Source organism: Ciconia boyciana, chromosome 18, assembly GCF_034638445.1.
Source record: "Ciconia boyciana chromosome 18, ASM3463844v1, whole genome shotgun sequence".
Taxonomy (NCBI): Eukaryota; Metazoa; Chordata; class Aves; order Ciconiiformes; family Ciconiidae; genus Ciconia; species Ciconia boyciana.
Window position 1 is genome coordinate 960,437 of NC_132951.1, and position 21,714 is coordinate 982,150.

At 47.2% G+C, this 21,714-nt stretch overlaps 2 protein-coding genes across 8 annotated transcripts in view; one reads left to right on the forward strand and one right to left on the reverse strand.

Moving 5' to 3' along the window:
• PBX3 (PBX homeobox 3) overlaps nucleotides 1–15,097 on the reverse strand; it is a 115,748-nt gene extending 100,651 nt beyond the window's left edge. For both annotated transcript variants that reach the window (XM_072883062.1, XM_072883063.1), the window contains exons 1-2: nucleotides 14,901–15,097; nucleotides 13,870–13,943 (exon numbers count right to left, since the gene is read on the reverse strand). In XM_072883062.1, the coding sequence (XP_072739163.1) occupies nucleotides 13,870–13,943; nucleotides 14,901–15,097 (271 nt within the window). The remainder of the gene's footprint in view (nucleotides 1–13,869; nucleotides 13,944–14,900) is intronic.
• Nucleotides 15,098–19,276: 4,179 nt separating this feature from the next.
• The window catches only part of MAPKAP1 (MAPK associated protein 1), a 108,216-nt gene continuing 105,778 nt past the window's right edge, over nucleotides 19,277–21,714 (forward strand). For 4 of the 6 annotated variants that reach the window (XM_072882896.1, XM_072882901.1, XM_072882899.1 and 1 more), the window contains exon 1: nucleotides 19,277–19,437. The gene's annotated coding sequence lies outside the window, so the exon portion shown is untranslated. Of the gene's footprint in view, nucleotides 19,438–19,534; nucleotides 19,622–19,720; nucleotides 19,923–21,714 lie in introns of those variants that run through there. The other 2 variants (XM_072882897.1, XM_072882898.1) reach the window with 2 other exon arrangements.

Genomic DNA, 21,714 nt, shown 5'->3' on the forward strand with positions numbered 1-21,714 from the left:
AAGTATCCATTTCCCCTAGAGAAAATCTCTTCCCTGAAACTCTGCAACTAATGAAATGGGGATCTATAAATAGCAGCATCATTACCATGAGAGCACTTGCTTTGTACCAGTCTCTGCATCTGACCCTCTTTACACTAATAACTAGTAGACTTCAATATAATTCCTCTATAGGATGATCAATATTAGGACAGTTAAAATGTGATGTACATTTAAACCGTGGAGTATATTTACTTACCGAGCTTGCTAAAACACAAGAACACACAATGCTATCTTGTACTGCCTTTCCCTGCTCACACTTATTACGGAGTTTCTTATTGTCTTAAATGAGATGAGTGCTGCTCTGTAACTTCTCTCTGATGTTATAGAGACATGCATTGTGACAAGACAAAAGCCATAACACACCTGAAATGTTCCCTGCTGAAATCTCTCTCGATGAACCTCATTAAAATGGTTACTCCATTCCAAATATTATCTACTGAAGCATTACTGTCGTAAACTCTTCCTTAAACTGTTGAATACAGTAAGTGAGCATTTAATCAGTAAATGTAATGATTTGGAAACGTGGTTTACTTCTAGTCAAAACCCAGTATTTTCCCATTGCAAGAGATCATTTCAAAAAGTTAACCAATATTTAATTTCACTGCGGGTTGTAAATTAAACTATCCTAAAAGATAACGCGGTTCAGGAATCTAGGGGAAAAAAGGAACTATTTATTAGGTGTCTATGGAATATTCTGCTACCGCATGTAATTTATTGATACTGAGATATTTATGCTGCCCTTCATTAAAGGTAAACATTCAGTTACATTTGCATCTCCCACATACAAAGAGCTCAATTGTTCTTCTAATTTCATATCTCTTAAAATAAATATGATAAAACGTTCCAGTGGGTGGATGAGTTTAAAGGCTTTTATTCTCTGTGACAAAATTATTGATGACAACATATCATAAATGGCACTTACTCCATATACACATGTCACAAGAAAATGTAAAATATTAGAACAGTTATGCATGCAGGAACATTTACTTTTTAAATGAAAATATAACATCCCAATTTTAAAAACCATGTGGTTAAATCAAGAGAATGCATATAGAGAAAAAAGAGGACATGAAATTTCACATGTGCTTAAGCCGATTTTCTTTTTGCTTACAGGTACTACATATGTACTAAAATTTGGTTGACTTTATTTAAGCCCCAAAATACATAGTCCACCAGCAAACTAAAGGCAAATGGTACAACCAAACAAAGCTTTCAGGCATGCTAGATGACTCCTCTGTCTCCCAAAGGTACTTGTTCAGTAGCTTTTTTTTTTCTGTTTGTTATCACCCTTTAACTTATTAAATATTAAAATAGGTCAGAAATCTGCATTTTATATCAAAATCTGCAGTCAAAGAGAGCAAAATGTATTTAGAACATACTGGGATGGAAAATTGTGTTAGCATGACTCAAACAGACTGTACCTCTGCTGGAATACATTATTGTCTGTTACAGGCAGTATTGGTGGAAAAATGTTTTGAACACATTACCAGTATGAAGACTTTCATGTTACAATCTTTTTTTAATCATTCAGACATACCTCTGAGAGCCTAAAAAGGGATTATTGCAAATATCATGGTTTTTTGTATTTTAATACGATTAATATTATAAGACACACAAAGATATTTGAAAGCAAGGATTTAAGAGAAATAAGCTGAGGAAGTAAAGCTTGTAAAATGTAATCAACATCATATTAAAATATCGGGCAGCAAAGGTTGCCATTTAAGGAAAGTAAGGCAGAATTCTCAGCAAATGTGTGGGGACAGGTAACGGCATTTTTACCAGGGCCAAAAAAAAAAAAGTATTTGTTGATCCGTGCCAGCAGCTAAACTTTCAGGCATATCTGTAAATTAAATCAAAATTACGACTTCGGGTCCGTGGTTTGCCCCTTCACGTGGGCCCAAGATGGAGGAACAGGCAGGAGCTGGGCGCTTCCCACAGACGGGATTTGGAGAGTTTCAGAGTTAAATAAAGCAGATTTGTAAATGGCAGGATCCTCTCAGCAACGACGTGGTTCTTGCTCTGAGGCAGCCGATGGAGCAGAGCTGCTCAGCAGCACTTGACAACAGCAGTGCTCCCACAATTGTAACCCTCAAATCCAATCAATCGTTGCTCTTTGCATTTCAAGCAGCTCCTGGCTGCCACTGCCTGAAGATAACTATTTTACCACCTCTGTCATGCCTAATTAACAAGTCAGATGTACAATTTAGAAATTTTGCAATTAACCTGCTAAAATATTGCTGGAGGATGCTAATTGTTATGCCAGTTGCCATAAAAGCTCATTTGCATAACTTATGTGTGAAAAACAATTATGAGCGGCGTTCACAGACGCGGTCCACAAACTGCTCCTAGCTACGGATGAGAGGGCCACAAAAACACTTAATTCATTGCCCACAAAATTATGTTCCCCCTTTTCTTAAACAGCATCTGTTTTGTGAAGCTATATTCATAGAAAATCCCCAAATCAACAATTAGGAGCATATGTAAATGTGCGATTACAGTTCTTTTTCTTCCATTGACAAGTTCCCCTTCCCGTGCGCAGAGAGGAGCGGGGCGACGATGCCGGCTCCCCGCACCCCGTCCGTCCCTCGCACCGCGCCGGCAGCGCCGGGCACTGCCAGGGAGCCGCCAGCCCGCCGGCAGCCGCGCTCCGCCGCTATCTGGTCCTCGCAGCGGATCACTGGGGGCCACTTTAACAACAAAGAAGCTAAAGTCAATTGTTTCTTCAGTGAATAGGCTTCTGTTCTTCAGCATATATTTACCCAGGCGTTCAGGGCAGATTTTTACCATTAAATCGGAGTCTGTAGAACATGGTTGTTGTACAAATATTTACATTAGTGCTGACCACAGCCTTATTGCGGCACTCAGCGAGAACAATATTCCCAGCTCTGTCACCCCGTTTTGGAGGCCCGAGTCTTGCTCTCAGCTACAAAGCCGGGATCGCCGCTCTCCCTGTCTGCACGTGCAGAGCAATAAGCTAATTTCATCGGACGTCAGAGGCCGATGCACGGCATTTTCATCAGGCCCCGCTGTGCTATGTTTTTAGGGCAGAAGAACAAATGCTTATGTTTTGTTTCAGGGAAAACGGGACGCGGACTGTGTGTTATTTTGGGTTTCCTTTCAAGTCGGCAGTTTGCTCAGCAAGTGCTCATAGCCCATTAAGTATTACTAAACTAAATAAGAACTCTAGTCCGGAGCCCCACAAAATGCAGTCGTATGGTTCAGCACCAATGACGTGCCGTCGTTACGCAGCAAGGCGATGCTGCTTGTTCCTCTCCAAAATATTAGAGATTTAAAAGTTACATAACAATCACGGTGATTAAACAGCAGCTGTTATGATAATCAGTCAGTAAAAGGAAATTGATTTGTTTAGTGCTAGCAACTACAATATTATTAGACTCTCAGTATATTGAAAGGAAGAAATATTTCCTTTATTGAACACAAAATGCCATAAATTTAGGTAAACCGAAATTAGTTCATGTAATACACTGACATCCAAGAATTTATGTATATAGAGTCTATCATTTAATTTTCAGACATTCAATTTCTATACTTGGTCACAGTCAAAAGGTCAAGAACCAACAAGTCAATAAGTTCCCAAGCTCCATATCGATATCACGTCACTGCCCTAACAAGTGGAGAGGAAGTAAGAAATAATTCACAAAAAAAAATCCCCAGCTGCGTATGGAAGGGGAAATTTCCCCCGCCGTCCCGCACCTGCGCTGGGCGCCCAGGGAGCCGCCAGCAGTGCCGAAACCTCGGCAGCCCCGCGGCCCCAGAGCCAGCGGCACCGGTGGGACCCGCGGGGCTGCGGCACCCCACAGCCAGGCGCCCGCTCTGCCGTCCTCGGGCTTTCTTTCCCCTCTTCCCTCTTCACCCAGTGCAACAAAGGAAAGAAATACGAGGCAGAAAAACTGATAGTTCTCACTCTATTTGAATAACAAGTGAAATCCTAAAAATACCTCCACTGCATGTTATTACCAACTGTATCACCGGGTTTTATAGTGACAGGACTGTGCTATAATTTCTGAGAAAACCTCGGCATAAAGCTCCATAAACCCAACCACTCCTGTAATGTATCACCTTATCTAGTGCACAATCATTTCCACAACTTTTCATGTTAGTATAATTTGTTCAAAAATGGTAATAAATACATCCTTGAAGTCAAATAAGAATCATTGCACAATCTACTGTAACTTGTTCTTACTAGTGACAGTTAATCATGCTACCAGGATCTCACATGAAAGAAAATAAGCAAACATTTGGGTGTTCTGTAATTACAAACCTCACTAAAAGCACACTTCGTTCTTTAATCAACAAATATATGAAAGCACGCTTTAAATACCCTTTCAAGTGTGCCATCCTGCCTGTGAACAGCTATCACTAAAGCAAAGCAGTGATCATCCCCACCTACAGTGAGCAAACCGTCTTTCTGTACTAAGCAAACGAACTACCAAGTCAGAAAACCCCGATACCCTTCTGCTAGAGGTCTAACCATGAATTAAGAAAACAAACATTCCTAATTAAAGCCAAGAAAAGTAGAAGTCTAAGGAAGGCCTAATCTCTTCATCTCCAGGAGGTAAGACTCCACTTAGGCTCACCCTGATTGGAATAAAGTGGATAGTGTAAACAGTGCTAATAGATTACTTCTTATGTAACAATTTTAATTGTACCCAATACTTGATAAAACTATTCCTTTTCAACACATAGCACCAACTTAACACCATCTTCACAAAAAAATATGGTCGATAATATTCCCATTTTAAAGACAGGAAAAGTGAGCTCTTGCATTCACTTCAGTGAGGCGGCGGCCGAGCCCCGGGTTTGCTCCCGCCGAGGCCACCACGCCTCTCCTCACTGGAGGGGGAGGAAGGGTTTTTCTTCTCAAGTCAACAGCAGCATCAGAAGTCAAACCCAGAAATGCCAGGCTTTGATCTTCAGCACCTTCTCCTCCCGAAACAACGCCGTCGGGGGTCTGTTGGTACTGAGAAAGTTCAGGTTGGCCACAGAATGCTTTCATTATTTAGTTCTTTTGTTCAAGAATGTGAAACTCAACATTAGCAGCTGGAGACCAGTGATCTTTCTTTTGCTTTCTGTGAGAAGAACTGATTTTGCAGTTTCAGGTGCTATTTTGTTCTTCCCAGTATCAAAATGGTTCGCTATGACAACTAAAGTTTTTGGGTTATAAATTCCTGATGGAATTCTTTGGGCCAACCGGTTCAGGAGCTCTTGGGAACTAAGGCCAACCAGAGACATCATGCTTTAAATGAAAACCACGCTACGGACTCTTTGTTGATGAAGAGCAGGGAGGGTGGATGGAGAGGGCTCGCAGCTCCCGTGGGTGCGGGGGGCAGGGGACAGCGGGCAGGGACCCGCAGCACACGTGCCAGTTGTCCTGCGCTGACGTGAAAACCCCTGTGGCTTCGGGGAAACCGCAATGGTTTGTGTCTTATGTGGTTCATGTTAAAAATTCCCCAACAGTGATAGACTTCAGCTGCCAGGATCAGGGAGACCATGTGCATCTAGCATGAACAGCCCCCGCACAGAGCTCTGGGGCATTTTTTTATCCTTTTTCCTTTCTTTTAAATAACTATTGGGGCTCATAACAAGCACTGTCACTCTAGCACTACTCCCCTGATTGACTTTGCAACAACGATCTGCGGAGGAGATGGGCACACAAACAGCAAACATTCTGCAGGCACTCAGGCAAAGAGGACTAGAGAGGCTTGGGTCGGTTTTGTCTGGTTTTATTTTTTGATAAATTTTTGTTCAATTTCCAGAATTACTTCTCTGATATTTTTTTAAACAGTATTATAAAAAGAAAACTAACCACAAAACTGTAGTAAAGCAACTCTGAGGCTGAATACAAACCACACACGCACAAAAAAACCACCAGGAAAATTTGAACTAAACCAGAAACTCTTGTCTTTGAGTCATCCTGGAGCGTCCTAATACTGCAGAGGTCTCAGCACAGTGATCTTACGTATCATATATGCTCTAATAAATAGGTTCAATGAGTTGAGTTAAGGGCAGAGTTTAACTATTAACTCGAAATTTCCTTGCTCTTATGGCTGTAAGTCAATCCCTTAATGTTAGTTTAACACAGTTTCTGGCAGTTGAATAAAATCTATGGTCAATATTACAACCCTTCCTTCCTAAACGAAGGAAAATACACGTGTGATTTACATAAGAAATGATGGGAAATGCTGTGAGTGAGTGGGGGTGATTAATGTCCAAGGCCCCATCGGCCAGGAATCCGAGCCGACCATTTGCCTTCAGCTGGTCGGGCCCTCATTATCCCAATCCCAAAACCAGCAGAACTGGCAAAAATGCCTCCACGCAGATAGAGTTCTCAGCACAGGAGCGGTTAGCAGTCAGAGAGGTTATAATACAAAGCTGTAAGATATATCTAAAATAATACCACAAAAATCAGATGACACAAAGAATTCTAATACTTTCCTTTTGTTAAGATACAGTAACTGAGAATACAATGAAATTCTTCATGTTCAGTATCTCCCATTAGATCAATTAATATTCAGAGAAAGGCTTTAACATGAAGTTTAAATAATCATAGAAGGAGAAAAAGAACCACCAATGTTCTAGAAGCTTCTCTAGACCTTTCAATCAATTTTATTTATATGCAAAACCAAGAGAAACTCAGAAAAAACAAAGCTCCTCCTGATGCTAAAGCTCTCAATTTACTGACAGGCAAATGGCTTCATGCTGCCACTTAATCTCATTTCTTGCATAATGCCCTCTAATTAGCATATCAAAGTGAATTAATACTTCTAGGGCATTAGCAATGGGAAAATCTGCTCCAGGCTTCACAATAGCAGTTAAGCAAGAGCCAAGAAATCCTCAAAAACACCACAAACCACTTTGCATTGCAAAACTGTTCAATTTATTTATCCTCTCTCTCTAAACACTTTTACCGCACACTGTTTTACTACTGTTCACCAAACAAAATGATAATTGCCAAAGTTACCAGCATCTGTAATGCCTGTTTAGAATCTTAATTTAGATTGTATACTTGAAGATCTCTAGATGCTTTCATTGACCCTATCGTATACAACAGGAAATACTGAAAAACCGTTGTTCTTCTAAAAAAAGCAATCAGGGCAATATTATTAAATTCCATTTTCCACTTACAGTAAATAATTAAAAATTAGAGAATATATGAAAAAGCCACCTGCTGGACAATGAGGAATGAGAGATTAGCTCTAAATGTTGATGCATGACTTAAGTATAGCAAAAGGTTTTGACCTGTAAACACATGATACAAAACCACCCCCCTTTCCAAGTGATTGATTTGCGGGACGCATGATATTCAGCGATTCATATATTGTTACAAGTTCGGACGACTGTGCAACATGCATTGAACTGATCATTAACAACAGAATTTAAAGTAAAATACCTACAATAGAATAAAATTAAAGTAAGTGCATAATGATTTTTACTGTATGCTTTTATGCAAAACATGCAATTTTTATCCAATTCTTGAAGCAATAAATACGTTATAGCTATTACAATCAGATGTCAGACCATTTCTTCTTTAAAAATATTTTCAGAATCTACTTTCAATCACAGGTCACTTTGCAAAATATAAGCTGTAATTTATAAACAAGGACTAAAAAACCCTGAAACTTCATCATCTTAGTGCTCCCCATCAATCTCTGAGAACAGAAAAAGAATATTAAGGGGAAAAAAAAAGAAAAACAAAAAACCCCAACACTAGTACACCCACCCTAAGCCCAAGAAGGGAGCTGGAGCACTATCAGAAGGCTAATAACAAAGAGTAGAAGAAAACGCCGGGGTCAGCGGGGTTTTCTACGTTTCTGTTTGCAACGCGAAGGGAGAAAAAAAAGTACGAGAATAACAAAATAAATTATGATGGATATTTATCTAGTACTTTGAGCCTTCCTAAAGAATGTGCATTACTGAAAAATATATAGAGTTCAAGTACCAGGCTTCATTTCCTTTCCTATTTAATTCCCTGTTTACTTCCACTGTAAAGACAGCATTATGGAGGAGCTCTAATGTCCAGCTGAGAAGCACAATTCATCTGCTTGGCTGATGAACTACTCCAACTTTATAAAAGCATGAACTATAAGAGCTGACAGAAACTTTAATAATTTATATTAAATATTGATGTGAATTATTTACTCCATTCATACTTAAAGACATGAATTGCCTACCAGAGAAAAGCAAATGTGACAAAAGGTCAACATGATGGTGAAAAAAGGCAGGCTGTGTCAGGCATGTGTTATCTGAACCATGCTGATCACCTTGATAAGCGAATAGCATTAAACATGACTGCTGAGAAAACAAACAAAGCATTCTTCTCAGGGTGTCAATTCATGGACTACAAACAGCTACATCTAATTCTACCAATGATACCAGGACGGGAAAACTCCACCCGGGGCTCCGCTGATTTGGACTCACGAGTACACAGATTCAGTATTCATGCCGGCTATTCAGAAAAATATTCATCGAACCATCCTATGCATGATGTGCAAGGAATTGAAAAACAGCCTCAAAACTGAGGACAGATACAAACCCGACTCTCTCGCGCTCTACTGTATAATTATTAATATAGCCTTCGTATGCATTTAAATATTGCGTTACATTTGTAACAATTTAGTATGTCTAATTCTGCTTATATTTGTCTACGGTAGACTGCAAATATCATTATAGTAATGTTTCACACAAATCAATATTTAAATTGAAAAAAGACAGCATAATATCCATATCATACAACTTTTTCATTGAAAGCGGTAGGAACAGAGCTTGATAAATGTGTTACATCCTGTAAAAAAAAAAAAGGACTCTTCTGCATTCACTACATGCTATTATAATAATTTATCTCTGAATGCAAAAATTCCTTAACTTATAACAAGCACCCTAAAATACACCACACAGTAACTCATGTAATTCAGTATTTTCAGATAAGCAAGCAAATGTGTCAAATTCAAAAATAAACTGAAGGACATGAAAAATAGCTATAAAATAAAATAAATCCCTGCTCCTAGTTAAATTAGTATTGACAAGTAGGTCCAAATTTATTCTCTATGGAGGGGGAGGGAAAAAAAAAAAGATCTGGAAACACTGATCCTGGTAATCAACATGAAGATTGTTATTTAAATATAGCAAGGAGCACTAACAATGGTAAGGTCTAAAGGTACCATGTAGTTACAGGTTCTGTAAGACAAAGTATCATGAATTTCTCTAATGAAAAGAATCACCAAAGCTGTCTGTTTTCTTAACCAGAGAAGGACCCTGTTAGAAATCCACCAAAGAAATACAGTTTTTATAATGCATGTGCTTGAAACAGACGACCAAATGACAATCAAGATACTTTATTCATTTTTTCCTAGTAGGACATTTATGAAGAAAAGCAATGTCATTGCCATAAGGACAGCGTAAATGACCTAACGTTCTACTGCACGTCATCATTGGTAATACATTTGCTGACAATTAAAAAAAAATACCATTCAAAAGTAAAACCAATGGTTCAGTGAAAAATCTTGGATACTGAAGCATGAGAAAGGAAACAAAAGCTAAACAATTTAAACTGAAGAAAAGATGTACGCACATAAATACACAAGGCTTACTTCCTTATGTAGTCAGGGTAAATAAAAAATATGTATTTAGCAGCTTGAAAAAACCATCAGGACTGCACATGAATATTTTAAATAGCTAAACTGAGTAACAATAACATCACAGCTGATATTCAGAAAACAGCTAACATACATACGTACATACATACACATATATATGTATGCCATCAGTGCCATTTCATTGTTCCATTTGAATCCTTTAATGTTCAGACAGCATTGCTAGGATTGCGTATTATTAGATATCACTGCAAGTTGTTGGCACAAAACGATAGTTTACAAACACTGAAAAGTTGAAATCTGTGTAATGCAAGGGAAGAGTCCTGTGATTCGATTTCTGAACCACCACAGTGAAGAAAGGGGTTAACATTTTCGAATTCTGCTAGCAGACAAGGCAAAAAGCAAGTCCTTCTCTAACGAGTTACCTAACAGGCGGTTTACAGATTTTGCAGCATATTGACAAGGGGCGTTCCTAAAAGAGTTGGGCCATTTTCATCAATAAGGAGCTTTGCAGCAAGTAAGGGCACGGTACAGCCCTTTAATCATGGGAATGGCATCGTATGGCTATTTACAGTTGTAGCAATAAAAATAAAGGTTTTAGCTTACATGGCAAACAGCGAGAAATTAACCCTGCGGCTAACGTCACTATTTGTCTGGTTTTCGTATCTTTTTTTTTTTTGTTCATTCTTTAAAACAGAATTCTGCACAAGGGGAGAACATTCTTAATGAACATTTTCCTCCTCTCTCTTTAGACATAAAAAATAGTTCAACCAGCCCAACCAGCCAAGCAGGCCTTTCTCTTCCCCTGCGGACACCTCCTGCAGTCGAGAAGTTCATTAAGTTTTATGATCTTCCCAAGTCAGTCCTGCTTATAAGCCTCACAAAGGCCACAAATCTGGCAAACCATCATGTATGCCATTAGGCTTTACTAGTAAATGAATGCTATTTAGGGTTTGTGGTGACAGTAAATTAGGGTTTGGTTGGCAGCTATCATTGTTTCTGTTGGACTTACAGAAATAAATAAATAAATGCATACGTGTACACATATACGCACATGCATTCAGACGTTTTTATAAACGTGTGTTCCTATCTATACAAATGATTTTTAAAGACGAAAAAACAAATCATCTAGCAACACAATCCAGGGCCTAGTAATATGTCATTCCATTGGGAAATAATTGCAATTCCCTAACCATTTTAAGACTGTAAGAATTAATATATTTTCATTTCTATCTCCATGAGAATAACCAGTACCTCAGGTATAGCAGCATCCTAATGGAGGCTTAATCAAATTACAAATCTGAAGGATTTTTAGTCAGTAAAAAAAGAGCTATTAAAAAAAACAAAGGCACAAATCAGTTTTTGATTCCTACTGGTAGGCGCGTAAGGAGACAGACTGTTACACAGGTATGCAACAGATGTGAGCGCGCATTAAGAATGCAACTTTAACGCTTCCAGGCGACACCTCAGAGAATGGGTAAAATACAGTAAAACAGAGTCAATAGGCCCTCACTTGCTTATCTTCGTATTTTATTGGAGGGGCTTCAGTAGAACTTTGGGTATCATTTTTCTCTGAACTAATTAAAGAAATAAGTGGCAGTTTCTTTATGAAAACCATGCTACCTTGTGGTTGCCTCTAAGAATGCACATATCTGTTAATACCTGTAAAGCTCTTAAATGTATTATGCAGCACTTTTTAAAATGTTAAACTGTTAAAAAAGAAATGCCAGGCTAAATTCAGTAAGCTCAGTGATTTGCTTTGTACATGGTAAGTACCTCACAGGGAAGAAAAAAAAAAATCCTCAGCTCCTAACCCTAAGTGAGACAGAGAGAGAGGCTTTCAAAAATGTGATGCATTCATTAACCCTTGCGGGAAAGGGAGACAGAGTTGCTTTACCTAAACTGAGGATTCCTCTACGTGTTCTCTCACGACCAGACTCACAAAGTCCTCGCTGACTGTACTGAAAACTACTAAAATATAAAAAAATACATAATTCAATATAAAAATGACTTAAATATTGCATTACTTATTTCAGAACAGACATGACTGCAATTACGCTTTATGTATAGGCTACAGTCTCCCTCCTCACCTCTCGTCCTTCTCGCAGAAGGTAGCGATAAAGCCATCACGGCAATTCCCACTGCCAACACCAAGGTAAACTTTGGTTCTGATTAAAAAGAATTAAATACCGGCGCATGACCCAGTTGCAGGCAGATTTAAGTACTCGGACCACAAGACAATGCAGAGTACCAGGGGAAGGGGGGGGAACCTCTGCTTTAATTGCATCTCAGACCGTTCACCCTTCCAGTTCAGAATTGTTGGAGCCGTTTCCTACGAAAACAGCTTACAGAAAATAGGCTAGAATTTATCCTCATGTTTTCTTTGCTTCAGCACACTAACTAAAGCCCACACAGACATTTCATCTCAACTGGGAGACCCGGAGTGAAGGTCCCCCTCTGGGAACAGTTTTTGGTGGGGGTGTGGATTCATCTCCATCAATCACCCGGTGCATTAATCCTGTCCCTCCTGTGCTGCCGGGCTGGCAGGATCTCGCCTTTGGGCAGGCGGACGCCTTCACTCTTTGTTGGTTCTCAGCGATTTCACAAAAGAGATAACTTGCAAACTTGGCTCGACTACTTGCAGCACAAAGGCAGGATCCCAACTTACAAGTTACCCCAAAACGTTTCAGACCGCAAAGTCTCTTGTCAGGTTCCCTCTCGCCTCCAAGACGGCGGTGGCCTCACCAAACACCCTCTGCCAGTAATCCCCGCTGCTGAAAGGACTTGGGTTTTTCTTCGCAGCCCACCTCTGACATGTGGTTGACTATACTTTCCTTTCAAAACAGCGAGGCTAAGCCCTCTGCAAATAAAGTGATCGCGGGACCTACGCCTGGCTCCTTAATTGAAATCTGCCTGCTGCAAAATGTCTGAACATCGAGGGCAGGTTGCTTGGCTGGCTCCGGAGCAGGACAGGCAAAAAGTTTAGGGAAAGGCAGAAAACAACCGCAAGCCAAAGACGGACGGAAAGGGGTTACGAGCTGATCGAGGCAAAACGTAGGTAGGTGGGGAGGGAGGGCAGAGGGGGGATCATTCCCCTTATCCCGGGTAATATCACGCAATATAAAGCAGAATCAATCTTAATATTCACAACACAGTCAATACCCTAGTGCTTAGCTGTCAGCAGAAACTGAAGTGGATCCCCGGTAGCAAAGAAACCCTTGGCCATAAAGCACCATAATTTACTGAGAACTGTGCACTTTTAGGCTTCTCAGCTGAGATTTGCAATGATTTCACGTTTGTTGTTTCCGTCTGTAGTCTTTATTTTTTCAGTGTGCAATTAAGGGGAATGTGATTGAATATCAAATATAGCTAAAAAGCCAGCCAATGCATATATTTATTTTTAAAGCCAGATCATAATAAATGTTCTTATTCTCATAATACAAAGCAGAATACTTTGCAAATTTTCTTCTTTAAAAAAAAAAATTCTCTGTAAATTCGGTGATGTGAAAAAATTGCAAAAAATCCCCTAAAAATGCCTCTAAAACCCCCGCGTTTATTAGTGTTGCATTAACGTAGAAAAAAAAAATTTTTTTTTGTACTTTTTGAGATGAAAATTTTTGGCATTTAGAACATCATCGCCCAAGAGCAACTCGAGCTTCGCTGCGCTCTACACAAATCTGGGGTCAGAGCATCCATCACTTGGCATTCCTCGGGGTCTCTGTGGCAGTCTCCGTCCCCTGCTCTGCTGAGAGGGGTTCAGCTCGGCTCTCCCCAAACCTGGGCAGCGCACGCCCTCAGAAAGTTTATCGTCCCCGCTGCCTGCTACGCATCCCGGGGAAAAAAAAACAAAACCACACGATGTGAGGTAACACAGATCTGACAAGTATTTTGCGAAGTGTCCTGACGGTAAAAAAGGCAGCCCGGGCGCTAGCGGGGCACCTCCGGAGCTGTGAGGAGAGCGGCGGGAAGATTCTCCACCGCGCCATTTCACAGCGAGCCAGCCCGACCGGGCCGCCGCCGGGACGGGCCGGCGGGCTCCTCAGCTCGGCGGGGCGGGCCGGGACCCCAGCGGGCAGCGCGGCCGGCGGGACCCGCCACCCCGCTCCGGCGGCGTGAGGGGCGGCAGAGGGCCGGCACCGTCCCCGCCGGCGGGCAGCGGCGGGTGGAAGGAAGGAGGGATCAAGATGGCTGCGGCGGCGGCGGCGCGGGCGGCCCTTACCTGTTTTCTCCTTGATCTCGCAGAGGACACTGAACAAGGCGGGTTTCATCCTGTGGCAGTTCAGTGCGTGTTTCCTGAAAAGAGAGCAGAGGACAAGCGGTTAACGCGGCGTTTCAGCAACATGGCGCCTTTCCCGAGAAGGATCCCCGTCTCGTCGTACCCCCCCTTCCCTGCCCGCCAGCCCCGCGGCCCGGCGCCGGGAGCCACCGAACGGTGGCTCCCGGCGCCGGGCCGCGGGCTGGCGGGCAGGAGGAGGCGGGGGGGGGCCGGGGCCGGCGGCCGGGGGTCCCTCGCCCAGCCGCGGCTGCCCGGTCTCTCTTTCCCTCATTCCCTCCGACTTTTATACGGAATTATCTTTGTGCAAATGCCGCCCGACCGAGGGGTATAAATCAACCCCGCTTGTCCCCGCTACGATCCGTCCTGCGATATTATAACTGATTTATTAAGGAGATTGGGGGGGGGGGGGGGACTTGCAGAGTTAACATTCTTTGTTTTTGTATTTACTGTGATTTAAAACAGCCAGGGTTTGGTCGTCCCCGTCGTCGTCCCCCCCCCCCCCCCCGCTCGCAGCAATATCTTGTCAGGATTGTAATTCATCTGCCGCCGCTTCGGGGGCTGGGAGGCAAGAAAAGAAAGAAAGGAAAAAAGTTGCACTCCCAGGGAGAGCGCAGAGCCGCCCGACGGACGGACGGACGGACGGGCGGGCGGACAGACGGCGGCTGTGAGGCCGGTGTCCGCCGGACAGTGTCCAAGGGGAACGGGCTGGGATCAGCCACAGCCTCCCGCGCACCCGAGCGACGGCATAAGCATCGCCTACTTCTATATTTATCCTACATATATTAAAAAAAAAAAATCATTAAATAGCAACTTCGGCTCTGCCTTGGCCGCTTGCAATTTCTCCTACGGCACCAAGAAGTTGCTCTAACGGTGAGACTCCGGGTCTCCGCGGAGGAGCAGGAAGGAGAGAAACAAAAACCACACACACACACACGAAAAAAAAAAAAGACAAGGTTTAATTAGACGAAACCAACTTTGCTTGTGCCTCATCCAGGCTTTGGTCAGTGATGGTCATGATCTGATGGAGGATGTCGCCGATGTCCTGCTTCCTGCCGTCGCCGTCTGCCCCTTCGTGTCCGTGGGGAGGGGGCAGGGCCATGCCCCCCTGCACCGAGTGGCCGGCCAGGTTCACGCCGGCCAGGGTCTGCAGCATCCGGGACTGATCGTCCATGCCTCCTGCCGCGGCCCGGGCCGCGCCGCCGGGCGGGAGGAGCGCGGGCGTCGGGAGGGCGAGCGCCGGTCAGCCGCCGGCTCCTGAAGTCAGTCTCAGTTCCCGGCTCCCGATTCCGCTCTGGCAGACGCGGACCAGAGCGGGAGAGAAAGGAAAAGCCCAACCAAACAACGACAAAAACCGGTGTTTGTGTTTGACCGGATCGCAGCTGTTTATTCCACTCTCTTCTCCTTCCCAGCGCAGTAAATCACTCTTCTTTAGTTACAGTCTTCTTTCATCATCATCATATTTGTGGCTTGGATAAATGAGTTGATGAGGGTTCTCTGCAGTTTTCTTTTCCGGGTACAATCTTCCTCCAAAGCTTTTTTTAAATTATTTTTTATTTTTATTGTTGCTTTTTATGTCTTTCCCCACTTGTCCAAAAATCTTCTTCGCAAAAAGGCAAAATAAAAAAAAAAAAAAATTACAAAATCAAAAACTCGCTTTCAAATCCTTAAGAAGTTAGGAGGGTGGCAAACAGCAAAAACCACAACAAACCCGGCGAACACCCCCACCCCCAAATTGCAACATAAAAAAGCCAAGAAAACACAATCACAGAGGGGAAAAAAAAAAAATTAATCGCCCTCCCCCCAAAAATAACAAATGATCCCAAGTCTGTGCAACGGGGTTAGAACAGCAGCAATCAAAAGTTTGAACTTGTGCAAAGAAAAGAGCGGAAATAGCGGGGAAAGAACTGTAAAAAAATTAATTACACACTCTCTGCAAAGCAATGTGCAAAAATATCAGCCCGCCGGAATTTATGAGCCCCGCCGCCCGGTGCCTGTGTGTGTTTTATGTTGTTTGATGGCCGCTCCGGTGAGGGATTGACAGCCTGCCAACGCCACTCACTCACCGCAGACGTGTCACCCTGTGAAGGAGGAGAGCGGCCGCGCGCGAGAGGGACGCGGAGCCCGCCGCGCCCCGCCCCGCCGCCCCGCCCCGCCCCTCCCGCGGGACGCCGCGCCGCCCCGCCCCGCGCCCCGCCCCGCCCCGGCCCTCCCCGCCGGGCGGGGCCGCCGGCGCCACCGCCCCCCCCCGGGCCGCCCGCCTCGCGGGTCCGGCTCCGCGGGTCGCCCCCCCGCCGGGCCGAGGGGCGGGCCGGCCCCGCGGGGGGGCGGGGGGGCGCGCGGGGGGGCGGTGTCGGCCCGGAGCGGCGGGCGCGGCGGCCAATCGCAGCGCGCGGGGGCGGGCGCCGGCGGCGACGCCGGCCGCTCGGCGTGCGCGGGGCGGTGCGGCGCCCGCCCGCCCCCGCGCAGGCCCCGCCCCCCCGGCTGAGAAACTTCTGATTGGGCTGTTCGAACTCTCACGTGGCCGGGGCGACCGCCGCTCCGGCCCCGCCCCTTCCGTCGCTATGGTAACCCCGGGCTGAGGCCTCGCGTTTCCTCCCGCCGCCGCCGCCGCCGCCGCCGCCGCCGCCGCGCTGGGCCGGGCCGGGCCGGCCGCCCCGCCGGCCTCGGCCTGGGAGCAGCCCCCGGGTCCGGCCCGCCGCGCCTGCGAGCCCGGGCGCCGGCGGGAGGCTGGCCCCGCCCCGCGGCCGGGAGCCTGGGCCGTGCGGTGGAGAGGGGGTGCGGGATGGAGAGGCCCCGGGCCGGGCCCGGTCGGAGGCGGTCTGATGGTTGTCGGCTGCGGCCGAGCTCTGTCACGAGGCGAGAGCCTCCCGAGAGGGTTCCCGGCTCAGAAGCCGGGCCTCCAGGGGTGCTGCCCCGCAAGCCCGGCTTCCCGTTCCGCTCCCTCTTTGTGCGCGTATGCACAGACGGCCAAAAACGTGAAGAGAAAAAATATACATATCAAGAATAAGGAGGACTTCATTCTATAAAGGGTTATCTTCAGATCATTGCCACCCCCAAACTGTTCTTATGAACAGTTTACAGTTATAGAACACCTGCCCCATGCAAATATATAGGGGACAGTACTTTAATTCTGATCAATTTTCTTCACGTTTTGAGTAGCGTGTAACAAAACCATTGCTACAGAGACCTCTCAAGGAAGGGAAAACCACCTGTAGCATGGCGATACAGAGCCACGGTAGCAATTAAAATTATATTTAATTTGTTGTGTGTACTTTTATCTGCGATGGACAGTTTCAGTTGAAAGAAGTCATGGTCCAAACTAAAATCTCATCCTCGTCTCTGACATCTCGTGGATGTACGGCTGACAACTCCGACTCAGCGTGGCTAAAACAGAGCTCTTCATCTTTCTCCTTGGCTTCCGCTCGCCTCTCCTCTCAATCACGGTTGACATCACCATCATCGTACCGTCACTCAGCACTGTAGCTTGGATGTCATGTTCCATCTGGAGCCCTTAACCACGTCTCACAGGGGTTAGGGTTAACTGCTGTGGATTACTGCTGGTTAACATAACTAGGCTTTTACTGTCCCTCAAGCAATTAGCATGTTCATTCAAATTCTAATTATCTTCCATCTTGATTACTGTACCATTTTCTGGTCTGAGCATGTGTTCTCAGTGTCACCCAGCTTCATCAATGCTACTCCAAAGATCTTCTTTATTACTCTTACTTTGACTACTTCACAGATCAGTTTGCATTTGTCCGCTGAGGGCAAAGCTTCACAGAAGAGACGAGCGGTTCTCATGGCTACCTGGCACTGAGACAACAGGGATGGTGCTCCCGCGCTTCCCTCCCTGTGCCAGCTCCGGTACTCATCTCGCCCCATGGCGATCCGGTTCACCTCACCAAATCAGCAGAAGGCTGCTCTTCTTGGTTGTTTTTTCAACTGGTTTATCAGGCCGAGTCAAGTAATTACAGCGTGAGATGACTGTTGGAGAACGGCTCTCTGTGCTCTCCTGTGCCTCCTGGTTACAGCCTTACGCTACCAAATCTGCCATTTGCTAGAGCAGTCCCAGCTCCTCGCCTCCGCTCGGCCCACGCCGGCCATTGCTACCTGCTCTTCACAGCATCAAACACCCATCTCCGCCCAGGTGCCCTCGGTGGCACCCTGTGTAATGCTTTTCACTCTCCTCCTGCTCCGTCCTTTCTGAAGGCTGCTTTTTGGTGATGTGTACAGCCGCCTAGAGACTGCTAGGTCATGGTTTGCCGAGGAGTTAACCAGCATCGTCTCATTATTTCCGCAGGAGATGCGGAGGCAGACTGCATCAGCAAGTCTGGAAAGGGCTGGCAGAAATGCACGGCCAACAGGCCACGCACAGACACCGAAAGGAAAACGAGGCCTGGAAAGTACCCGGTAACATCTCTGGTTCCGGATGGCGCGGCGGTTTGAGGAGACGGGGCCGCGGAGGTGGCTGGGCTCACCCGCTCGCTCCAGGCAGCCCCTGCTGTCCCCGCGCCGGAGACAAAACGTGCGTTAGATGGAGCCCCGGCCTAACCCCGTGGGACGTTTCTCACGGTTTGAGCGCTGCCGGTACCGTCAGTTACTTTTTTTTTGCAACAGGTACCTCCGTTTAAATGCACGCTGTTTATGCTACGTGGGAGGTTTGGTTTAAAACCACAAAATAAATACGAATCCCCCCGTGTCTCCAGCAAGACACATCTAGTGAATCTGGACATGAAAGCGGAGTACCCCACTCAGAAAGGCGTCCCACTTCCTTATTTGCGGTGAGGAGCGCAGCTGGGAGCTGTACCCACCACCGTTTTCTGCGCCAGCAGCTCAGGACGCTCGGCGAGCGTTTGTCCGCGTTTCTCTCCACTCGGGTTTGCTGCCAACCGCCCAGCTCCCGAGCCGCCCCTGCGGACGCCCGCACGGCGGGACACCGCGCCCCGAGCGGGCCCCGCGCCCGGCCGCACGCAACGGCGCCTCCGCCGCCAGCGCCGGGTCCGCCCGTGCCGCAGCCATCCCCGCGCGGCCACGCGCACCCGGCACCGGCCGGTCGCCCCGCACCCCGGACCCGGCGCTGGGCGAAGCGCGACGTGAACTCGTGGCAACGGCCGGTCCCGAGGCACCGAGCACCCGCGCGAGCGGCCCCCGCCCGGCTGCGGGGGCGGCGCAGCGGGGGCCCGGCGGGCTCGCTGCCGCTCCCAGGGACCGCGGCCCCCGCCCCGCGCCGCGCCCGCTGCCGGGCCGGAAGCCGGGCCGGGCCCCGCCGGCAGCTCCCGCCGCTCCGCTCCCGCCGCGCCCCCGCCCGCGCACGCGCACCGCCGTGCCGCCGCCGCCGGCGTCACTTCCGCAGGCGGTGCTTCCGGGTCGCGGCGCGGCCCAGCGCTCCCCGGTCCGCGGCGTCCTCCGGCCCCGGAAGCGGCTGCCCCGGCTCCGCCGGCGGGGGAGGAGGCGGCGCCCGGCCCGGCGCGGCCCGGCCCGGCCCCACGGAGCGGCCCGGCGGCGAAGCCTGTAAGTGCCGAGGCGTGCGGGGTCCTCGCCCCGGCGCCGCGGTGGGTGTCGCAGAGGGGGCGGTCCGGGGCCTGGCTGCGGGGGGCCTGGCTGCGGGGGGGCCTGCCCGGTGCCGGCCGGCAGCGCGTCCGGCGGCTCTCCCGGGGCGTCCCGCCGGCTGAGCGAGGCAGCGACGCTCCGTGCGGTAACGTCTCCTTTACTTCTCCAAATAAAAGTCTGCGGCAAACCCGCGGGGTGAAGTCGCGTGTCCTAGCGAAGCGGGAGCCTTTACAGCACTGGGGAGGTGCTCCTGAGAGGAACAGGACCCGAGGCTTCCCCGGCGTCGGCAGGCGGCTCTGCCCGCTGCCGCGGGGAGCTCCGGGCGTCTGCCTCTCCTGAGTAAGGCGGGAGTAGCGTCCCTAACGCGCTGCACCCAGCGAGCTGCGCTGGGGTAAACAGCAGAGGTCGAGTGAGCATCTGGCAGCAAGGACTGAAGGGGAAAACAGGTAAGGGGTTGTGAGGCGCGCAGGTAAAGTCTTAGAGCTGGCTGTGGTGAAGCGGCAGACAGGTAAGGGGATTCCGGGGGCCGCGCTGGGAATGCTCCGCGCTGGATCGGAGGCCCGCAGTGTGACCTGGGCTCTGTGCCGGCCTGGGGCCGGCGCTTCATCCGAACTGCTGATTGCGCACTTGATAACCCTGTCTCTCGGCCGCTTCGACAGCCTGCAGGTTATCGCTCTGACCGCTCGGGTGTTTGCAAGAGGAGCGCTTTTAGCGTGATCGCACTTGAATGTGTCGCTGGCTCGTGTTCTCGTTTTTTCGTGTGTGCAGAGAGTGGTGATCAGAGCTAGCACTCTCACTGCAGGAATATCAGTGGGGGGTTCTAGGAGGTACACCAATAAGAGTTGACTTCAGTGTTAGTGGAAGTTTAGCGATCGTCTAAATGAGAAATGCTAGAGCGAAGCTTGGGTTTTCCGACTGTGTTCTACATGATTTTAGGTCTCAGGGGATCATTGGGCAGCTGCAAGGTTGGGAATTAAACTCTCTCAGTTATCCTTTCAAATTCAGAGCAGATCTGTTCACGGACACTTTTTTGGGTTAGACTAAAAAAAAATTGAGATCATTGTCTACGTATAGACTTGTACAGAAATAACTGAAGTGGTGAATTAGAACCAATTTAGCACATTTCTTTCTCAGTCATGTTTCAGGTCTTTCTGACTACACCCTTTCATCAGCTGTTTATTGGTTTAACTGATTCACCCAGTTGCAACAAATAACAAATGTGTCTAACAGCTGCGTTCTTACCTAGATTTCTCTTTTGATCAGCAAAGGCCTCAGCAGGTGAAGCAGCTTGGCAGAGCAATCTGTGTGTTGTGCATTCTGTAGCACAAATTTTCCCAAACTTCCTAAGTTGTGAGCATGAGAAATAGACCCCTATATTGAAAGGTCAGTTATATTAACAAATGGGACAGCAAATAAAGAGGATGCAAGTCGCACGCCCCGCACAGCAGTGCAGCCCCGGGTAGGACCCGCAGATCGCCCGTGTGGCAGCTCTGTTTGGCACTGTGCTTCGGAGACGGACGAGCGGCACTTGCTGAGGAAGGGGGAGGGAGAGCTCAGGCTTCTTCAGTTCTTCCCTTGTAACTACTGGAAGGGACAGGCTGTGAGCTTTGGGGTGCAGGGGTGCGGAAGCAGAAATGTAGCAGTGCTGGCCCTAGTAGCACGTGGAATGCTATTGCAGGGGCCTGAGTACTGCAACGTGTATTGCTGGCATCGTGGTGGTTCACGGGTGTGATACTGCCTTATGTTTGAGCTGTGCCTTGCAGTGAGTTTGCTGTCTTAGGTTTTGCTAGCAGCAGTTCCCCATTTGTCAGAAGTGGCCAAGCGAGGGCTTTTCTGTTAGGCAGTACCTCTAACAAAGACCCCAGGATGCGTTTGAATATTGTGTGTGTGTCTGCTGAGAAGCTTTACTAAACTGTGATGTCTAGCTATTAATTGTCTGTAAGCTCAGTTCCTTATACAAGACAGCACAAGGGTAATCCCTACCTTGATTCCTTATTGCTCAAGAAGTATTGTATCAGTTATTCTGATTTAGCATAAACAAAGGTCCTTGAATATGTTTTGTGTGGTCTGGAAGGAGACGGACCAAAAATTTGTCAAGACAAAAATTGAAAGCCAGAGGACAGGGAGGTTCATCTGTTTTTGAAGAAACGTGAATCTGTCCGGTTACATTTGACGTAGAGTCCCGAAGGGGCTTGAAGTCTCAGGAGTTTTTTAAGTAGGTGTTATTTTCATGAGCAT